Below are 19880 nucleotides of genomic sequence, written 5' to 3'. Positions count from 1 at the left end.
TCAAAAGAGTGATAATGACTTAGAAAAATCCAAACTTGAATGATAATGACTTGAAATCCAAACTTGATAATTAGTGATAATGACACTTTCCTTGGTGATTTCCAAGGGTCAATTAGTCCCTTAAAAGTAAACACAATGATGAATAAAGAGAAATGAAAAATAAAAGATTGTGCTTTAGTATAAGAACATGTATACATTTGGGGTAGTGAACCTCCAAAGAATTTAAGCCGTTAAGTATAGAACGTTTTATGCTTTTGGTGGTAAATCCCCTAAGAGATTAAATCAGTAAGTATAAAACGTTGTATACTTTTGGTAATGAACCTCTTAAGCATAAAACGTTTTAGGCCTTTGGTAGTGAATCTCCAAAGAGATTAAACCATTAAGCATAGAACATTTTATACCTTTGGTAATGAACCTCCTAAGCATAAAACGTTTTATGCCTTTAGTAGTGAATTTCCAAAGAAATTAAACCATTAAGCATAGAGCGTTTTATACCTTTGATAATGAACCTCCTAAACATAAAACGTTTTATGCTTTTGGTAGTGAATCTCCAAAGAGATTAAACCATTAAGCATAGAGCGTTTTATACCTTTGGTAATGAACCTCCGAAGAGATTAAACCATTAAGCATGGAAGAGTTCCTTTCTTATACTTGAACCACAATCTTAATTTTTCACAACTTCCTAATCGAAATAAGCAAAGAATGGAGGGAAATTGCAGAGATGATTATGAGAAGTTGATTAATTGGTTAGTAAAACAAACTTGATATTTAAAACATAAATCATTGAAATAAATTAAACAGCCCGCTAAATAGTATATAATAGTGCTGAAATTAAGCTATAGAAAGCGAGCAAAATTAAATAGCTGGAGGTACTATTCACCGCCGGAGGTACTATTCAGCATCAGGGTTACTATTTATCGCCGGAGATACTATTCACCACCGGAGATACTATTCACCGCCGGAGGTACTATTCATCACCGGAAATTACTATTCATCGCTTGAGGTTACTATTCATCTGGTGGGGTAAATTATTCAAAGTAATAAATTACAATAGTTTATATACAATATTTAAATTACAGCAGATATGTGGGTGGTGCAGCCTTCCCATTAAAGTGATAAAAAAAACAGTTATGAAAAAAAGTAAATGAAGTATTTAAACAAATTATATTACATTTTTAAATTAAATGAAAATTTGCGAAAACTCACCTTTTGGAAAAATGTTGAATTTTCTGAGTCACAAACTTCCTTTTGATTACTCTCAAGTCTGTGGAATGTGATTTCAATTCTCAGTCCAAAATTTGGAATTACAGCTTTAGTGGTTGTTTTTTGAATGGTGTATTGATGAAATAGAAATAAAAATATCAAAGAAAATATTTTATTTTCCCTCTCCCTCTCTAAAAAAACTAATTTTCCTTCTCAAACTCTTTCTTCCACTTCATTTTTCTCTCCGATTAGCCCTCTCCCTTTTTTTTTTCCCTGAGCCTTTCCCTCTTTTTTCTTTTTCTTTTCCTTAGCCTCTCCCTCTTTGACTTTTTCTTTTCTTCAAACTCCCCCCTCTGGACCCTTTGCTGAGCCTCCACTATATATAAGCAACAAAACAACAACATATATTATAATAATATAATAATTTAATATATAGTTATATGCATTACAATGTTTGATTTGGATGTCGGTCAGCCGACATCAAAAGATTTTTATAATATAATATATAAAATATATAATTTATACCAAAATACTAAACATCTAGGATAATAATATAACTATATATAAAATACTAAACATATAATATAATACTATAACTATACAAAAACTACTAAACATATCATATAATAATATAACTTTTTATTATTATATATATATATAATATATAATTTATACCAATTTATATAAAAAAACCAAAAATATGAATAAACACATAAAATTATGCAAAATTACAAAAATACTAAACTAATGAAATATTTAGTAGTTTAAAACAATTTAGCCATCATGGTGAAGGTTAGGATTAAAGTTCAAATTCCATCTCTGTTATTGAGGATTCTGTGAGAAACGCATTCTAATTGACATCATCGGGTAATCAAAAGAAAACGCTCAAGCCTTAGGGCCAATCAAAATTGGGGTGTCTACAGCGAGCCGTTCCTCTTCTCTTGTTTTGACGCTTTTGTTCCTGGTGTATCATCTTCTTATCTCACATATTTCTAAATCTTGGCCATGAGCTCCTCCATACTCTTCAGCAGAGTCTTTGCCAGTGACTTTCGAAGCATACAGTCATCCTCCAGGCCATTCTTAAAAGATACGACCGCCAACTCCTGGTTGCATCCTGGTATTCGATTGAACACCTCGTAATACCTTTTGGCATAAGCCCTGAGGCTTTCACCCTCGCTAATTTTCAGAGCCATTAGGGAGTCTACCCTCAACGGCTGCAATTTGTTTGTAACAAACCTAGCCACAAACATCTCGGCCAAGCCTTCCCAACTCTTCACAATTCCTTTCCGCAACTTGTGAAACCAATCTGATGCAATTTCTCTAAAGGATGAGGGGAACACCTTGCAAAGTAACGGTTTGTTCTTGGTATACAGTGCCATTGAATTCAAATATAAGCCGACGTAAAAGTTTAGATCGGACTTACTGTCATATATCTGGAATCTCGGCATGTGAAACCTTTTTAGGGCCTCGAATTTATCCAATTACATTGAGAATGGTGTCTTCGGCTTGACCGGGGATGTGACCTCAGCATTCTACCGCATTCTCTAGAGGTAGTCCCTCAAATCCTCCTTAGTTCGACCAGGAGCTCGGCGATCAACGAACTTCAGCGTTTTTGATGCGCTGCTCCTGACGTCGTTTATGAGTCCTCTTAGACTTCTCTTCATTCATCGTATCAAAACAAAGTTCCTTCCCTTGAACATGCTGATATTTTTTAATGTACGTTCCTTTGGTATGAGGCGTCCTTTGAGACTCCTCCCTTATTGACTGTGCTCGCCCGGCGTCCCGTGAAGGCCGATGTGAGTGTTCATTCACCCTGTCATGCTAAGGGACTGTTGGGACGACTTTCTGCCCCCCTTTTTGGGCATCGTTCTTAGCCGCTGGAATCGGCGTGTCCTTCAATGGAAATGGTAGCTGCATGACGTTGTTCTGCATCATGAAGTTGACAACCAATTGTAGGTCTGCCAACTTGTTTGCCATTCTCTTCATCTCGCCGTCCCTCCTCAAGCATCTATCTTTCCATACTTGGAGGTCGCTTTCGTTGTAATACCCGCCTTGACATGCTTTCTTCGGTGCGTCTCCCTCTTGGCCGACGTCCTTTTCGTCGGGATTCTGATCCCGAGGTCCTTCATTATAGTTCTCCTCCTTCATATTAGGATCGACGTGTTTGCTACTCCCACTAGGGATGTCGTCATCGATCTTTTCTTTCTACCCGTCGTTGGCCATTTATTCTCCTTACTTTCCTATAGATGGCGCCAAATTGTAGGTATTGATTTTTTACCACACAACTAAACAGGAAAACTCAACAGGAGAGCATCGGCAGAATAGATTAAGCCCGAACAACATGTTACAGAAAGATAAGAATTCAGCAGTGGTTCATCCACCCGGAAGCACTCCGACGATCAAGTCAGTAATTATCTCTCAAAGATAGCCAATAGTGCTTAACTCACTAGACAGAGCCTAAAAAGCATACCTTAGACCCACAAGGGTACCTTACTTTTATAGCCAATATTAACCTAATCCCTATAGAAGCCTAACTTCAATGGACTTTGGCTCAATGCTCATCTTGGACTCTCAGCTAGATAGAGATAAACTCCCTAAGAGCTTTATCTTTATCTAGACTGAGGTCCTCCCCCACTCTAGGGACTTTGTCCCTTATCCGCTCATCTCGGATTCTGATATCTCCAAAGATAACCTCGGCCTAGCCGAGATCATCTCGCACATAACCAAGCCACGTGGCACTTTGGCTGACATGTTGGCGTCACCTCGGCCACGTGCTGTCATTCACAAAATATGCCTCCACAATAATGTTTTATTGTTACTTGTTATGGGGAATTTTTTTTTTTTTTTTTATAATGTTGTGATTATGTGCCCCATTTGTGTTGGATTTCTAGTTTCGCCACTAAATATGATATAGAGGTGTGTATAATAGAATTATTCTTAATTAACATAATAATGATATATGTGACAATAAATAAAATATAATAAAAATATGGTTATTTTCGTATTACCATAAAGAAAAATTTTCTAACTTCAAAATGGAGAAAAGTTGTGAATTTTATAAATTTAAAGATAAAAAAAGATTAATTGGTGAAATGTTCATTGCTATGGGGTCATATGTTGTTGGGGAAATTACTTGTAAGTGGAGCAAAGAGAAATTATTTATAAATCAGTGAAAAAGTATAACATTTATTAAAATGTATTAACTTTAATACTAATTTGTAATTTTTTTCCTATACTAGCGTGTTGTTATTTATCCTATATTATCTAATTCAAGGTTTAATTATTATTTTTTATGATAAGGGCACGAGTTGAAAAAATTGCCGAAAAAGTAGCTAGCGCCGGAAAAGTCATCAAAAAGTTGGCGGCATCCAACTGTGGCAGTGAGTTGGATAAATATGTGATATTGAATAAATAAGTGACATGTGTATGCATTTGAATAGATAGTTGGACATTTAAACATATAGGTAATACGTGTACACATTTAAACACATAATTTGACAAATATGTGACACATGTATAAATAGATAAATTTTAAAAAATAGGTAATATTTAAACAAATAAATAAATGGTTAAGTTTTTAAACAGATTATTAAACCTTTAAAAAACAACATGTTTTTTTGGACAAATAATGTCCTTTTCAGAACAAAAAATTTAAATTTGAATATATTGACTCAACAATTTAAAAAATGAACCCTGGCTTGTGTTTATAACAAAATATATATAATTATTTTTATTAAATTAATAAAATAAAATATTTTCAAATTGTTTTTATGCCAAAACTCCACGTGTATGAATAAAATTATTTTATTTAATTTAAGGATAAATTACACTTTACTCTTTTTATATTTGGTTAGTTTTTCATTTTGACGTTTTAAATTTAATTTTTCTCACTTTGGTTTTCATGTTTCAAGTTTTTTATACTTTACTTTTAAGGCTAATTTTTATTCAAAATTAGACAAAAAATTTCACAATAATTATCACATAATAATAAAAAATATATTATTATATTATAGTTTAAATCTATGTTAGAAGTGTGAAATATGTACAATAAAATATTTTTATACCGCTTAATTAACAATGTATCATTTTCTGACTAATTTTTAACAAACATTAACTTTAAAAATAAAGTAGAAAAAACTTAAAATATAAATGACCAAAATAAATATAAAAAACATTAGAAGGCCAAAATAAAAAATAATGGTAAATTACAAATACACCACGTGAGTTTGCTTAAAATACAAATTGCCCATGTGATTTAGAAAATTACAAATACTTCATTGTCAGAATTTTTTATGTAATAAAATTAACTAAAAAAATGAAATTCATAATTGGTTTCCTATAAAATAATAAAAGGGATTTTTATTGATAAATCCCATTTAGAAGTGTTTTAATCCAAGAAATTCATGAAGGAATTTTTTAACCCATTTAGTCCTATGTATGTATAGTTTTATTCCATAAAGTCCTTTTTCTTGATTTACACTATTTTCTTGGACACTTATGCCCTTATATTTAATTTTGATACCCTTATAAATATTTTTTGAACGGTTATCAATTTTATGATGTGAACATTCATATTTTAAAATTCACATTGGTAGGAATATAAAATTGGCTCGTGGGCGACCCGAAACCCGCCCGTGAGCCGGGGGGGCCCGGCTCGTTGACAATGTGAATATTCACATTGACATGTTAACATTCACATTAATAGGAGTATAAAATTAGCCCGCGTCCTGTGACGGCGCGAAACTTGCCCGCGGTCCATGGGGGGCTCAGGGCGGGCCTGGTCCGGCCCGTTGACAATGTGAATATTCGCGTTGACATGTTAACATTCACATTGATAAGAGTATAAAATTGGCCCGCGGCCAATGGGCGGCCAAAAGCCGGCCCCCGCCGCTCAGGGCGGGCTCGGTCCGGCCCGTTGACAATGTGAATATATTCACATTGACATGTTAACATTAACATTAATAGGAATGTAAAATTGGCCCGCGTCTCGTGGCAGTGTGAAACCCGCCCGCGGCCCATAGGTTGCCCGGGGCGGGCCCATTGACAATGTGAATATTCACATTGATATATTAATATTCACATTGATAAGAGTATAAAATTGGCCCGCAGCCCATGGGCGGCCAAAAGCCCATCCGCTGCTCGGGACGGGCCCTTCCCGGCCAGTTGACAATGTGAATATTCACATTGACATGTTAACATTCACATTGATAGGAGTGTAAAATTAGCCCGCGCCTCGTGACTGTCCGAAACCCGCCCACGGCCCATGGGCGGCCCGGCCCGTTGACAATGTGAATATTCACATTGATATGTTAATATTCACATTAATATGAGTGTAAAATTGGCCCGCGTCTCGTGGCGGCGCGAAACCCGCCCGCGGCCCATGGGCAGCCCGGTCCGGCCCGTTGACAATGTGAATATTTAAATTGACATGTTAACATTCACATTGATAAGAGTATAAAATTGGCCCGTGCCCCGTGGTGGCGCGAAACCCGCCCGCGACCTATGGGCAGCCCGGGGCGGGCCCAGCCCGACCCGGCCTGTTGACAATGTAAATATTCACATTGACATGTTAACATTCACATTAATAAGACTGTAAAATTGGCCCGCAGCCCGTGGGCGGCCCAAAGCCCGACCGCAGCCCGAGGTGGGCTTGGCCCGACCCGTGACAATGTAAATATTCACATTGACATGTTAACATTAACATTGATAGGAGTGTAAAATTTGCCCGCTGCTCGAAGCTTGCTCGTGGCCCGGGGTAGGCCCGGTCCGGCCCGTTGACAATGTGAATATTCACATTGACATGTTAAAATGCACATTGATAGGAATGTAGAATTGGCCCGCAGCCCGTGGGCTGCTCGAAGCCCGCCCACGGCCCGGGGCAGGCTCGTTTCGGTCCAGGCCCGAGCATGTCCGAGACCCTAGGTTAGGGCCTAGGTCATCACTTTTAAGCTCGACCCGGCCCATCGACCCGCTTAAAGCCCATTCAAGGTTCGGTCCGAGGCCCAGCCCGCTCGAGGTGTAATATATTTTTTTGTGGAAAATAATAAAATTTTGGTAGAAAAAATTGAAAAGAATTAAAAAAAAATGGCTAGGCCCGCCCAATCCCGACCTAAGCTCGAGGCTAGGCCCAGGCCCATCGGCCCGACCCGAGGCTCGATCCATCGGCCCGTCCAAAGCCCGAATACCTTTGTGCCAAGGTTAGGGCATGGGCCTAATTTTTTGGCCCGTGGGCCGAAACGACCTGGCCCGGGAAAGGCTCGTTTGGGCCCAAGCTCGAGCCTAGTCTGAGACCCTAGGCTAGGGCCTGGGCCATCACTTTGAAGCCCGGCCCGGCCCATTGGCCCCGTTAAGGTCCATTCAAGGGTCGGTCCGAGGCCCGGTCCGCGTCGAGGCCTAGTTTTTTTTTTTGTGGAAAATAATAAAATTTTGGTAGAAAAAATTAAAAAGAATTAAAAAAAAATTGGCCAGGCCCGCCCCGGGCCGCCCACGGGCCGTGGGTGGGTTTCGGGCAGCCACGAGGCATAGGTTAATTTTACATTCCTATCAATGTGAATGTTAACATGTCAATGTGAATATTCACATTATCAACGGGCCAGGCCGGGCCCGCCCCGGGCCGCTGGCCAATTTTATACTCTTATCAATGTGAATGCTAACATGTCAATGTGAATATTCACATTGTCAACAGGCCGGGCCGAGCTCGCCCCGGGCCGCCCACGGGCCGTGGGTGGGTTTTGGGCAGCCACGAGGCGCGGGATAATTTTACACTTCTATCAATGTGAATGTTAACATGTCAATGTAAATATTCACATTGTCAACGGGCCGGGCCGGACCCGCCCCTGGCCTTGGGCGGACTTTTGGCCGCCCATGGGCCGCGGGCCAATTTTATACTCTTATCAATGTGAATGTTAACATGTCAATGTGAATATTCACATTGTCAACGGGCTGGACCGAGCCCGCCCCGGGCCGCCCATGGGCCGCGGGCGAGTTTTGCACCGCCACGGGACACGGACCAATTTTACACTCCTATTAATGTGAATGTTAACATGTTAATGTGAATATTCACATTATCAATGGTCCGGGCTCGTCCCGACTCGAATTTTTCAGGGCATCCACGAGGATCGACATGGGCCGGGCCCCTACACATTGATGATATGAACATTTACATTGACAATGTGAACATTCACATTAAGGGTATTTTAGTAATTATGTCACCCACAGGACTTATTGAAATATAAGAAAATAATGTGAACTAAATGGAACATAAGTAGATGAAAATGGTATTTTGGTCTTCTTATCTCAAATAGGACCTATGGAATAGTAAAAAAAAAATGAGTTAGATGGAATAAAACTCTTAGAAAGTGAATTTATCAAAAAAGCTCTTATAATAAAATTATCTAAATTATTAATTAAAACATATTTATAATATTATTAAAAATTATTAATTGATTTGATAATTTATTAATAAAATTATGATTTATTATAAAATTAATAACTTTAGAAGTAAAATATAATTTTTAGAATCATAATTTATCCAAAAAAAAAAAAAAAAAAAAAACTAAAGGGCAAAATATAATTTATCCTTAATTTAATTTTGTGTACTACAATCGTTGTTGTTAATTTGATTTCATCATAAGTCGTCTCCGGGTCACACTACTCACAAACCTGGGACGCGCACCTATTTATCGAAGAAGACAGCACTTCATTCACCCTTTACCTTCTCTGTCTCACTCTCACCACCCAACAAAACCCTAATAACATTCACACTCTCTGTCTCTCTCTCTCTCTATCTCCTCCATGGGTGAGCAAACTCAAATTCAAACCCAGACCCAACCTCAATCTCAGTCTCACCATGAATCCACTTCTCAATCGCAATCTCAATCTCAATCAACCCCTGAAACAAATCCCCCAAATGATCTTTCCCACAACAACCCCTCAATTTCCTCCAAAATTCCTGTTCGACCCCACAAACTCCGGAAACTCTCCTCCTCCTCCTCCGCCGACGACAAATCCCCCCCAATCGCTGCCACTGCCGCCAACTCATCTCAAGCTCTCACAGTTTTCAAAGACTCAACCACCGTCGCCACCACCACCACCAACAAGAACAAGAGGAGAAATTCATCGCAATCGGCTAGGGTTTTACCGATCATCATAAAACCCTTATCGGCCTCCGGCGAAATCGACCTCGCCCTCCGCCATCTCCGCGCTGCCGATCCACTCCTCGTCGACCTAATCAACTCTCTCCCGTCTCCCACATTCGATTCTCACCACCCTCCATTCCTTGCCCTAACCAAAAGCATTCTCTACCAACAACTCGCCTTCAAGGCCGGCACTTCAATCTACACTCGCTTCGTCGATCTCTGCGGCGGCGAAAACCTCGTCCGCCCTGACTCCGTCCTCGCCCTCTCCACCCAACAGCTCCGTCAAATCGGTGTCTCCGGTCGAAAAGCCATTTACCTTTTCGACCTAGCTAACAAGTACAAGACTGGGATTTTATCTGATAATTCGATCGTGGGTATGGATGATAAGTCTTTGTTTACTATGCTTTCAATGGTGAAAGGAATTGGGTCTTGGTCTGTGCACATGTTCATGATTTTTTCGCTGCACAGACCCGATGTCTTGCCCGTGAGTGATATCAGTGTGAGGAAAGGTGTGCAGATGCTGTATAGCCTTGATGAGTTGCCCAGGCCGTCGCAAATGGAACAGCTTTGCGAGAAATGGAAGCCTTATCGGTCCGTGGGTTCGTGGTATATGTGGAGATTAGTTGAAGGAAAGGGGACTCCACAAGCCGGTGCTGCGATCGCTTTGGAGGGTGTTTTGCCATTGCAGCAGCAAATGGGGCTCCAAGAAGAGACACAACAACAACAACAACAGCAACAGCATCAATTGCAACTTTTGGAACCTATCAATGGCGCTCCGAGCTTCGGGTAGTTGCTCATTTGCTTAAATTATTTACCATATTTTTATATATGTGTGCTATTATTTTAGTTTGGTGCTAAAGATTGTATTGCTGAACTGAAACTTGTCTACTCTGCTTTTAATTGTGGTTGTGGCGTCAAAACTATGTGGTGTGTTATTTTACTATTATTTTGTAAGGGATTGGAACCAATATTTTTTTTGCAAATATATGGTGAAAATGCATTCCATGCTTGAAACAATTATGCAATTCATGATTATGCTGAGTAGGTCCTTGTTTGATTTCGTGGGCTAGACGAAGGAGCCTACACTTCTTGTCTAGATTAATTACATGGATGTGTAAATTAGTTAAAGGAGACCTGGCTAATGTTATCTTCCTGCAATGGTTCTTTACAACACCAGCAAGGTCCTAGTTACTAAGTATCTATAGAATGAAATCAATGTATTTGTTTTATTTCAAAGAATTAAAAGCTAAAACCAGATGGTAATTTCTTGTTACTAAGTATCTCACCCATTTACTGTTCTTGGTTTGATCTTTTTACCCCATCTAATTTTAAATTCATTTGTGTAGATCAGTGGCCACATACATTGTGTGCATACATTAGCTTTTTTGTCAGCCCTCAGGATTGAACTCTAAACTCTCTCCACCACCCATCAAATGCCTTAACCATTGTACTAGGACAACGCATGGCTATCAAAATCCTGATTTTACGATCCATTTGACTAAAATTGATATGGATCATGTATAAAATCCCTCGTAGGCAGGATCTTATTATCTTTGATAATTGGATCTTATATGATCATAGAATCCCGATCTGGATCCTATCCTACCGATCCAACTTTTAAGCATTATTTTGTATTATATGGGCTATTTTCTTGTAAATTTTATGTTTGTTGCCTAAATATCAAATTTACGTGGTCCAAGTAAAAATTGTCATATTAAAGTAAAATAGACTAGGAAAAATAAACTAGTAAAATAGATATTCAAATAGTGTATTAATTTAGAAAAGCTAGCTAGTCAAAGAAACAAACTCATTTCTTCGCCAACTCTATTTTGTCATATAGCTTACGAACTATGTCCAAATTTATCTTTTTTATTTATTTATTTATAACTACTGTAGAATACAATTATATATTTAATTTTATGACACATGTAAAACTATTTTTTCCCTTCTATTTCTTTCTATTCTTTTGAGTTTTCAATATATTTTTAAATCCAATCTTGTTAACTTTTTTCATTTTCCTTTTATGTGCTTTTGTAGTGTAAAGTCTTACATTATAAAACTCGTTTTTTTTCCACCCTTTTTTATGAAATGCAGCATTTCCTATTATTTTTTCTATTGTGTAATATTATATTTACATTTTACATGGAATATTACATTTTTCACAATATTTTCACTATTTTTAGTAGTCATCACTGACTCCCTTTTCTCTCTCTAGAATTTTCTCTTCTCTCTAGATTCTTTCTATTCTCTTTAGAAATTTCTACATCTAGATTGTATATATATATATATCTTACTCTTGAAGCTTCCTTCACAAACAACAATGGAGCTTTCCAGTTTGCTAAAGTCGGTAATGAAACTATTAGGCCCCATTTGAGAACAGGCTAATTTAGTAACTTTTTGACTATTTGGCTAAAATATGAGCTAAAAAAAACTAGTATGTTTAGGATGGCTTTTTAGCTTTTTACGAAAAGATGTGCAAAAAGTAAAGAGAAAAGAGAATCTTTGACTTTTTGGTATGGGTTGTTGGCTTTTTGGTTAATTTAGTAACTTTTTGACTTTTTGGCTAAAAAGTTCGGTTGCCAAACGAGGCCTTAATTGTGTAGGCAAGAAGCTATAGAAGGAAGTATGTTGCACATGAGTGTGTGGGAAGTCATAAAGTGTTTTGTTGTGTAGGAGTGGAAAGTGTGCTATATTCTAGTGTATTGTATACACTATCATAGTGTACAAGTAATTCAACTTTAATAAAAAGGTACTTTGTTGTGATCATATTCAACATAATTTAGGCTTATTTTGTATATATTATGTAAGAAATGTTTATTCAAATTAAATTATATGTAATTTTTCTTGTTCAGTACGATCTTGCAATTTTTGATCCGATTCTGTAAACCTTTCAAACAATTCAATGTAGGATCCTGATTTTAACAACCTTGGGACAACATTCTCTATCCTAGCAAAGCCAAATTTGTGTTCTTAGAACCGTTTTTTAGGGTTGTGTTTCTTGTGTACTTTCACATTTTTGTCCCGGTTTGTCCCTTTTTCTTTTGTCAATATGTCTTATTATAAGAATATTATTAACAATGGCCCTCTTCTTCTTCCTTTTTTTTTGGAAAGTGAGTATTTATTTATTACCAAAAAAAAAAGGTAAGTACATGTTCAAGGAAGGGATTCCTTCCTTTACAAGAGGAGAGGATCTCAAGCAAGATAAATCTAAGAGCTAATGGTGCTCAAAAACATACAAGGGGGAATATTCCAATTCCTACACATTGAAAAATTAAAACCAGAGGGCTTGATTGCATGAAATTGGGACGGCTTAACCCCAACGGTGGCTTGATTGCATGAAATTGGGAGGATTTAACCCCGACAGTATGCTTAATTTGCTGCAAAACAAGAGCAGGGGTTCTGTGAAGGCCTATGAAAGTTCTCTAATTCCTTCTGTGCCAAGTGTAATATACCATTGCAGCCTAAGCAAGCTTCCTAACTATATTATGAATGTTTTTTCCACTGAATTTTCCAACCAACCAGTTAACTTCAGCTTGCCTAGAGTGATAAAGGCTTACTGCTATTGCATAAGCTTGAAACCTGCAACCAGATAGATCGTGAACAGGGGCATGAGAAGAAGAGATGCTGCAAATTTTCCTCCTCTTGACTGCAAAGTAAACAGATTGCATTGGCGATGACTCCCCTTTCTAAGTGCTTTAGTTCTGAGTTTTTCCTTAATTGCCATCTAGAGAATAAACTGTGTCTAGGAATGCATTTAGGAAACCTGATCAGCTTGTGCCAGTGCACAATTGGCCAATGAATTCGAATGGAATCCTAGGTTGCAAAAGCATTATATTTATGGATAGAGGAGATCATCCATTCAACCCTATCAACCCTTTTAAGGATTGGGAGAAAATGAGGGCATGCATGTAGGAGGAAAAGGCCAAGTCCAACCACCATTTAGAGGAATTTCTGAAGCCTGAATTGTTTGAGGACCAAAGAAAAAAGAGGACGTAAAGGGTGCCGAGTATCAAACCAAATGAAGGTGCCATTACCATCCCCACTAGAGTGATTGATAAAAGGTCTAGCACTGGCCCTGACCTGAAGCAACTTCATCCAGGTCCAAGAGCAATTTGAAGGAATGCCCATATTTCAGAGGAATTTATCTTTTATCAGGTACTTTTAACTGCATTGCACTCATAGAAAACTATGTTTAGAGCATGTAGCCCAAAGGTGCCTAAGTAGAGAAGCTGTATTTCTATCAATCGCCCTTCTAATGTCAATGCCCCTTTCTTTCTTTGGCTTGCATTGATTTTCCTCGGCTACCTTATTGACATGCCTATAATTCTCAATTCTTGACCAAAGGAAATTCTTCAAAAGCTGCTCAATTTGAAAGCATATGCTTTTAGGCGAAACAAGATGTAGGCTCTCGTAGATTTGAAAACTAGAAGGGATAGATTTTATGATTTGAAATCTGCCTGCATAAGATAGAGACATGGAAACCCAACTCTTAAATACTTATTGTAGTTTCATCAATAAGTCTAGAGCAGTCTAATGCAAAGAGCTTATTAGACATTAAAGGAACTCCAATATATTTAACAGGTAGTGCCTGCTCTTTTAAAATTAGTAACTGAACTATAATCTGAATTCAAATAGAATAGCGGTTTTAATCAAGGTCGTACCTTAGGGACTAGGTTGAGTTATGTTAATTTGGAAATCAAGTCTTAAATTAATTCGAGAATTTTCTGATTGTGGTAACTAGATTAAGAAAAGCAAGTAAAAGTTCAATTAAATTAAATGCAATTCGAAAGAATCTTGAATCGAGAGATTGAGAAAGCCTTGAGGCTTTGAATCTACCTTAACGTCGTAACTTTGATTTATGTATTGGTTTGAAAAACAGATTGATTGATATGATTGTGACTTCTTGTGTCTATGTCCAATGATGGTTAAGAGGATTACGTGATTGCTAATCAAGTATAATTAGCGTAGGTTGTCTCGATTATCAATCGTGCATACGTATAAAACTATTGTATAACCATGCATCCAAAATCATAGAAATTAAATACAATTTGTGAAGTTAAGAAAATCCAATTCCATTGAATAAACATGCCCAAAGTTATACAATTATTACATTAATCAATCAACCCTAGAAAGTACAACACATAAATGATGTTATTTGGTTAGGGTGTAGAGAAACAAGCCCTGTCTTCAATGAGAACATGATGATCGAACCTTGAAAATCCACCCCTCTTTCCTAGGAGACTCTAAACTTGAACTAACCCTAAAACCAAGTTAAGAACACCTATTTATACTTTGCTCTTCAAACCTAACCTTTTTGGGTCATTTCGTGTATTTCACTCAAATCCACGTGACTTTTTCCCCGTGCACATTATGACTTATGCCGAGCGCATCAAGACAATACACTTTTCTTTAAAAACTCTCATGTGTAGGACGTGCACCCGAGCACACCAAGGCTTGCACCTGAGCACAATTCAACATTTAGCACTTCAGCTCTAAGCCTTCTTGTCCCACCCTGCACTCTTTCAATATTCTTGTTTAAACTCACTTTGATTGCAAGGACCTGAATAACCTACACAACATGCAAATCTATTAGAATAATCAGATAATAGTGATTACATTCTTACAAGTCTACTTTAAGAGGCCTCAATGTATACATTTCGGCACCTAATCAGTGCTCCCAACTGAAAACCAATGATACTACATAGATCAACTTTTCTTGGTCCTCAATTCTTGCCACATATATTCTACACTAGTTATTAGGCTGCAGGTCTGATTACTTATGAAATTCCAATAAAGCTTGGTGAACAATGTTAAAAGACTGAGCCTTGGGATAGCACAATATAAACGATCATTAACAAAGCAAATATGGCTATTGTTGAGATCAGAATAAAGAGGTAAGGGGAAAGAGGGTCCCCCTGCCTCAACTCTTTAGCACCAGGAAAGTATCACTCCAAAATACCATTAATGGAAATAGAAAACTTGGGAGAAGTGATACAAGAGGCAATCCAATTCCTGAACTTCAAAGGGCGTTGAAAACTACCCAGAATACCAAGGATAAGCTGCCAAGAAAAAGAGTCAAAAGCATTCATGATATCTATTTTCATAGCACATCTAGGAGATGCATTACTTCTATGGTAATTTTTTACTAACTCTTGCATGAGAAGAATTTGGTCATAAATAGATCTCCCACAAATAAAAGCAGTTTGGCACGTATCTACCAAAAGATGGATGACGTGCTTCAACCTATTGGCGATAATCTTAGTAAGGACTTTATATGTAGTATTACCTCAAGATATAGGTCCGTAATTAGTCATGCCGTTGGGTTAAGTACCCTAGGAACAAGGGTTATAGCAGTGACATTCACTTCTTGTTTTTTGATGTGGGATAAATGAATAAATTCACTGTAAGGTGCCAAAATGGGTGTATAATAATCAGAGTACAATGTTTTGTTTGTGGCACCAGGTCTGTAGAATCAGTGATATAGATACAAAAGCAACATTATTTTTGCAAATGCCAAGTTCAGAAACAAAACATTAATGTTTTTAAATCAAGGATGATGTTGTTGGTATTAATAAATAAACTATGGGGATATATTTATGGAATATAGCAATAAGTGATGAGTTTTTTTTACTTAAGCAAGACAATCTTGAAAATCCTGAGCAGTGTCGGCTCCAAAACTTGTGGTTCATGGGCTCATGTAAAGTCTTAAATACTTTTTGTAAAATCATGAATAAAAATATCTTAATATGTTGATTTTGTTTTTGACCCCAAAAAAAATAAAATAAAATTACAAATATATACTTTTTACAATTGGCCTCGACATCGTCCTATATTTTGAAATTATTGCCCAATAAATGGGAGTGTTCATAGTAGGATTAGGATTGGGATCCCGATCCAAATCAGGTATCTCATTATTGATATGATCAATCAAATAAAAAAAATAAAATATGGATACTTCTAAATTTTTTTGTAACTATTCATTTCTATTGAAACAAGAAGCCAACAAAAATCTAATACACATGTTTTGCTATAACAAAAAATTAATTTTAGTATTGTTGTGCGCATTTTCAAATGTGTTAAAAATTCAACAAATTTGACTAAATCAGTGTAGTTCGCCTATACAAAATGAATCACAAACTCAAATTATCAATCATATTAAAAAAAAAATACAAGTGTAAAACTTATGATATAAAGCTACTTGAGTGAGGCAATTGTGATGGGAGACTCCACTGCCTTTCCTTTTATAACTCGTGGCCTCTTTCGTTTTTTCAATGAACCATTGGGGTCAATATTTTAAACAGTGGGTGCAAAATTTTGTTCAATTTATTTTTAACAAAGATTAATATTAATTTTTTAAAATGTTGATGGCGTCAACCGAGACAACAATCTTACTTGTGGCTCTGCCCCTGATCTTGTGGCCTAGGGCTCTTTCATTCTACATTTTTCATACATATATTGGAGGATTATAACCATGATATATTGTTGTCTGTAGTGCCATATTTGCAATTTGAAAGGGGAAATTTATGCCAATAGCATTATTATTGTGGAATTTTATAGCTTAATAATGTCTATGCCACTATGATCAAGAAATCGTAAAACAGTCCACTGAAAGTATGCTTGCCCCTTTTTGGGGAGCTGCACGGTTCCAAGTCCTGGTAGACATGTGGGGTTGTGGGTTAGAACTGAATGCTTTATAGTTCATTCTGGTTGATGTTACAACTGTTGTAAATCCTGAGCAAATCTAAGATATCATGTATGTATTTTGTGGATAAAAGTAGTTAAAATATCTGAACTTTCTTATTCAGATAAAAATATATTAAGATAGCATAGCGATCATTTAAAAGAAGAAATATATATTTATACAATAATGATAAACTCCGCATATCTCATTGGATTTACTCATGAAAGAATGCTTGTCTACTAACTGTGGGGTGAACTAAGTGTATGTCCATCGGAAGAATTTGTTTTGCTGGTGTGCAATATATGGAAGAACTTGCAAATGACATAACATTTCCTTTAGTCCAAAAGTGGAAATGAAAGCATGTGATATTGAATTGGTTTTAATCTGCAAGTCTGCATCACACTTTTTTTATTTTTTCTTATTTATTTTTCAATCCTTTTCTAGGAATTTAAACTCTTGTTCAATAATTAGTTCATTGAATTTGATTTTTCAGCTTTACTGAATGTATGTGGGTTTTCAACATACCTTTGTCATGTGACTCTGTAGATTTTTGAAAGTTACCTTAAAAATGGATGGGTTATGTAAATACTAGCATTAGGATCTGTTGATAATAATTACAGTGATTAAAAGTATTAGTCATTGAGCAATAATGTTATTGAAAAGTGCGACTAAAATGTTCCATTTTAGTCAACTTTATATTTGAAGCTTTGTCGGAAACTTGATGACTCACAGTACTTCAGACTCGGTCTTTTTTCTGTGTAATCTAGCTTTGCATTGGAAATAAGCTTTCCAACTGCCAAATACGTTTATTGCTGGTTATCCAGTAATGTAATATCTATTGGTGATTTTTTACCAAGAGATGCTTATCATGAATTCTATATGTTTTCAGGGCTTGCATTTGGGGACGATGACTTGGGAGTGAAGAATGATTTTATATAAAAGAATGTTTTTATATACTTCATCATTGGAGTTTCTTATCGTGCTTCCATACCTTTGATGATCTGAAGAGGCCAACAATCCAATACAAGGAAGGAGAAGTTCATAACTCTTGCTGCACAGAGAGCTTGTACATCTAAGAAGCCTGGCTTTTATAGTATAATTTGCTTTCAAATGTTCAATAATGAGAATTTGTGGACACGTTATCTTTAGGGTCACAAAAAGAAAGGACTCCTGTTTGAATAAGAGCCCGCCCTTCTCCACCCAACGCTTGCTGTTGATATGTTTGGTAAAGCTAAGCGGTATGAAGTGGCAATACAGAGGCTTATAATCTAGTTGTTTCACAGTTATTTTTGACTATTTGAGAATTGAAATCGAGTAATATTGCATGTTTTTGATATCAGCTGAATTTCAGTAATCTGTAAGAGAACTTACCTCGCCTGTCTTTGGCGCTTAATCTATTGGGTGATCCAACATATGTATGTTAGGTTTTCGTGTCAACATTAATATGGGATGACTTCATTGTTTGTGTAATATATCTTCAGCGGGCAGGGTGTAACCAAATGTACCACGGAGTGAAATCTCTACACTCTGTTCAAGTTAGCATTATGTTTTGCCGGTATTATGTTGCCGAGTTATGATATTCTTATCCATCCTAATACTATGTTAATGCCATTGAAAAGCTTCTACTGTCTTTGACCCCGCAGCTCTCGGCAAGGGAAGGAGATAAAACAGTTAAGCTCATTTTCTCTGCTTTTATGATAGGAACCAGTTTCTCTCTAGTTGGTGTGAGGCGTTTGGTTATATCCAGTCGGGCTTCTAGGCTTTTTATATGTAGATTATCTATGAAAAAATTAAGTTGATTTGATATATTGCCATAATTTTTGGCACTAATATAAGGTTTAGTAGTCAAGGACATTAAATTTAGAATTAAATATCAAGGACATTTTTAAATTTTTTTGCACCCATTAACCTCCATTGTTATCCCTAACAAAAATAATATTTAGAATAAAATATCAAGGCCATTTTTAAATTTATGAAAACAATAGTGATTTTTTTATTGAAAATGAAGTGACTAAAACGAATTATATTTTTGTCTGAAAATTTTGTGAAAAAATCTCAATATAAATGTAATATCCATCATTATTGATATGCAAATATAATTAATCTCACTATATATATGTAAAAATTACTAGAATGTTAGTTATATTTGTATGTGGAGTTCATTCTTTATATGCTGTTTTACTATTGGTTGGTGATATCATATATCAATAATGACGTGATATCACTATTATATGAAATTTTTACTCAAATTTTGTAAAAATTTGATTTATCTTATCATTATATAATTTATTTTACGACTTAAATATATGACTTTTTTACATTGTCCATGATATACTAGTTACACGTAATACTTTCTTTTTGATTTTATTCGAAATTAATTGTAAAATTTTATGTGAAATACTTTTGTAACAATTTATTTAATTTTTTGTACTTAATATTAATTCAAAAATTATTATTATCTTCTTATTGTTGGTTATGAAAAATAAAATTGTAATTAATCAGTACCCCTCTTAATTTAATTTCTTGGTTCCGCCACTGGTGATGCAACATGGCCATAATCTTAACTTAGCTTCTCGTGTCTTGACTCCTGACTTTGTTTTGGGAATCAACTATGCTCCGAATAATGAAAATTTATTTAAAATCTTATTTTAAAATATTTTGTATAAGACAGATTTAAAATTAAGAGATGCGAGTGACATTTAGAATAAATATTGTATTTTTTTGAATAATTTTTGTTAAAAAATTTATAACATTGTTGTTTAGGAGAGTTATGTAAGATTATTGGGAGCACAGCATTTTATTTTTGGAGGATAAGATAAGGATAGAGGTAATCTTTTGTGTCTCCTCGTTTGCATTAT

At 36.2% G+C, this 19880-nt stretch overlaps 1 protein-coding gene across 1 annotated transcript; it reads left to right on the top strand.

The window, feature by feature from the left end:
* Window positions 1-8803: 8803 nt before the first annotated feature.
* On the top strand, window positions 8804-18445 carry LOC114257603 (alkylbase DNA glycosidase-like protein mag2). The gene is made up of 2 exons (XM_028197383.2): window positions 8804-10127; window positions 17912-18445. Exons 1-2 carry the CDS (start codon window positions 8998-9000, stop codon window positions 17931-17933), a joined length of 1152 nt encoding a protein of 383 aa, XP_028053184.2. The 5' UTR covers window positions 8804-8997; the 3' UTR covers window positions 17934-18445.
* Window positions 18446-19880: the final 1435 nt, after the last annotated feature.

The sequence above is a fragment of the Camellia sinensis genome, chromosome 4 (assembly GCF_055761805.1).
Source record: "Camellia sinensis isolate YWXY chromosome 4, ASM5576180v1, whole genome shotgun sequence".
Taxonomy (NCBI): Eukaryota; Viridiplantae; Streptophyta; class Magnoliopsida; order Ericales; family Theaceae; genus Camellia; species Camellia sinensis.
This window is presented reverse-complemented; position numbering and strand designations above follow the sequence as displayed.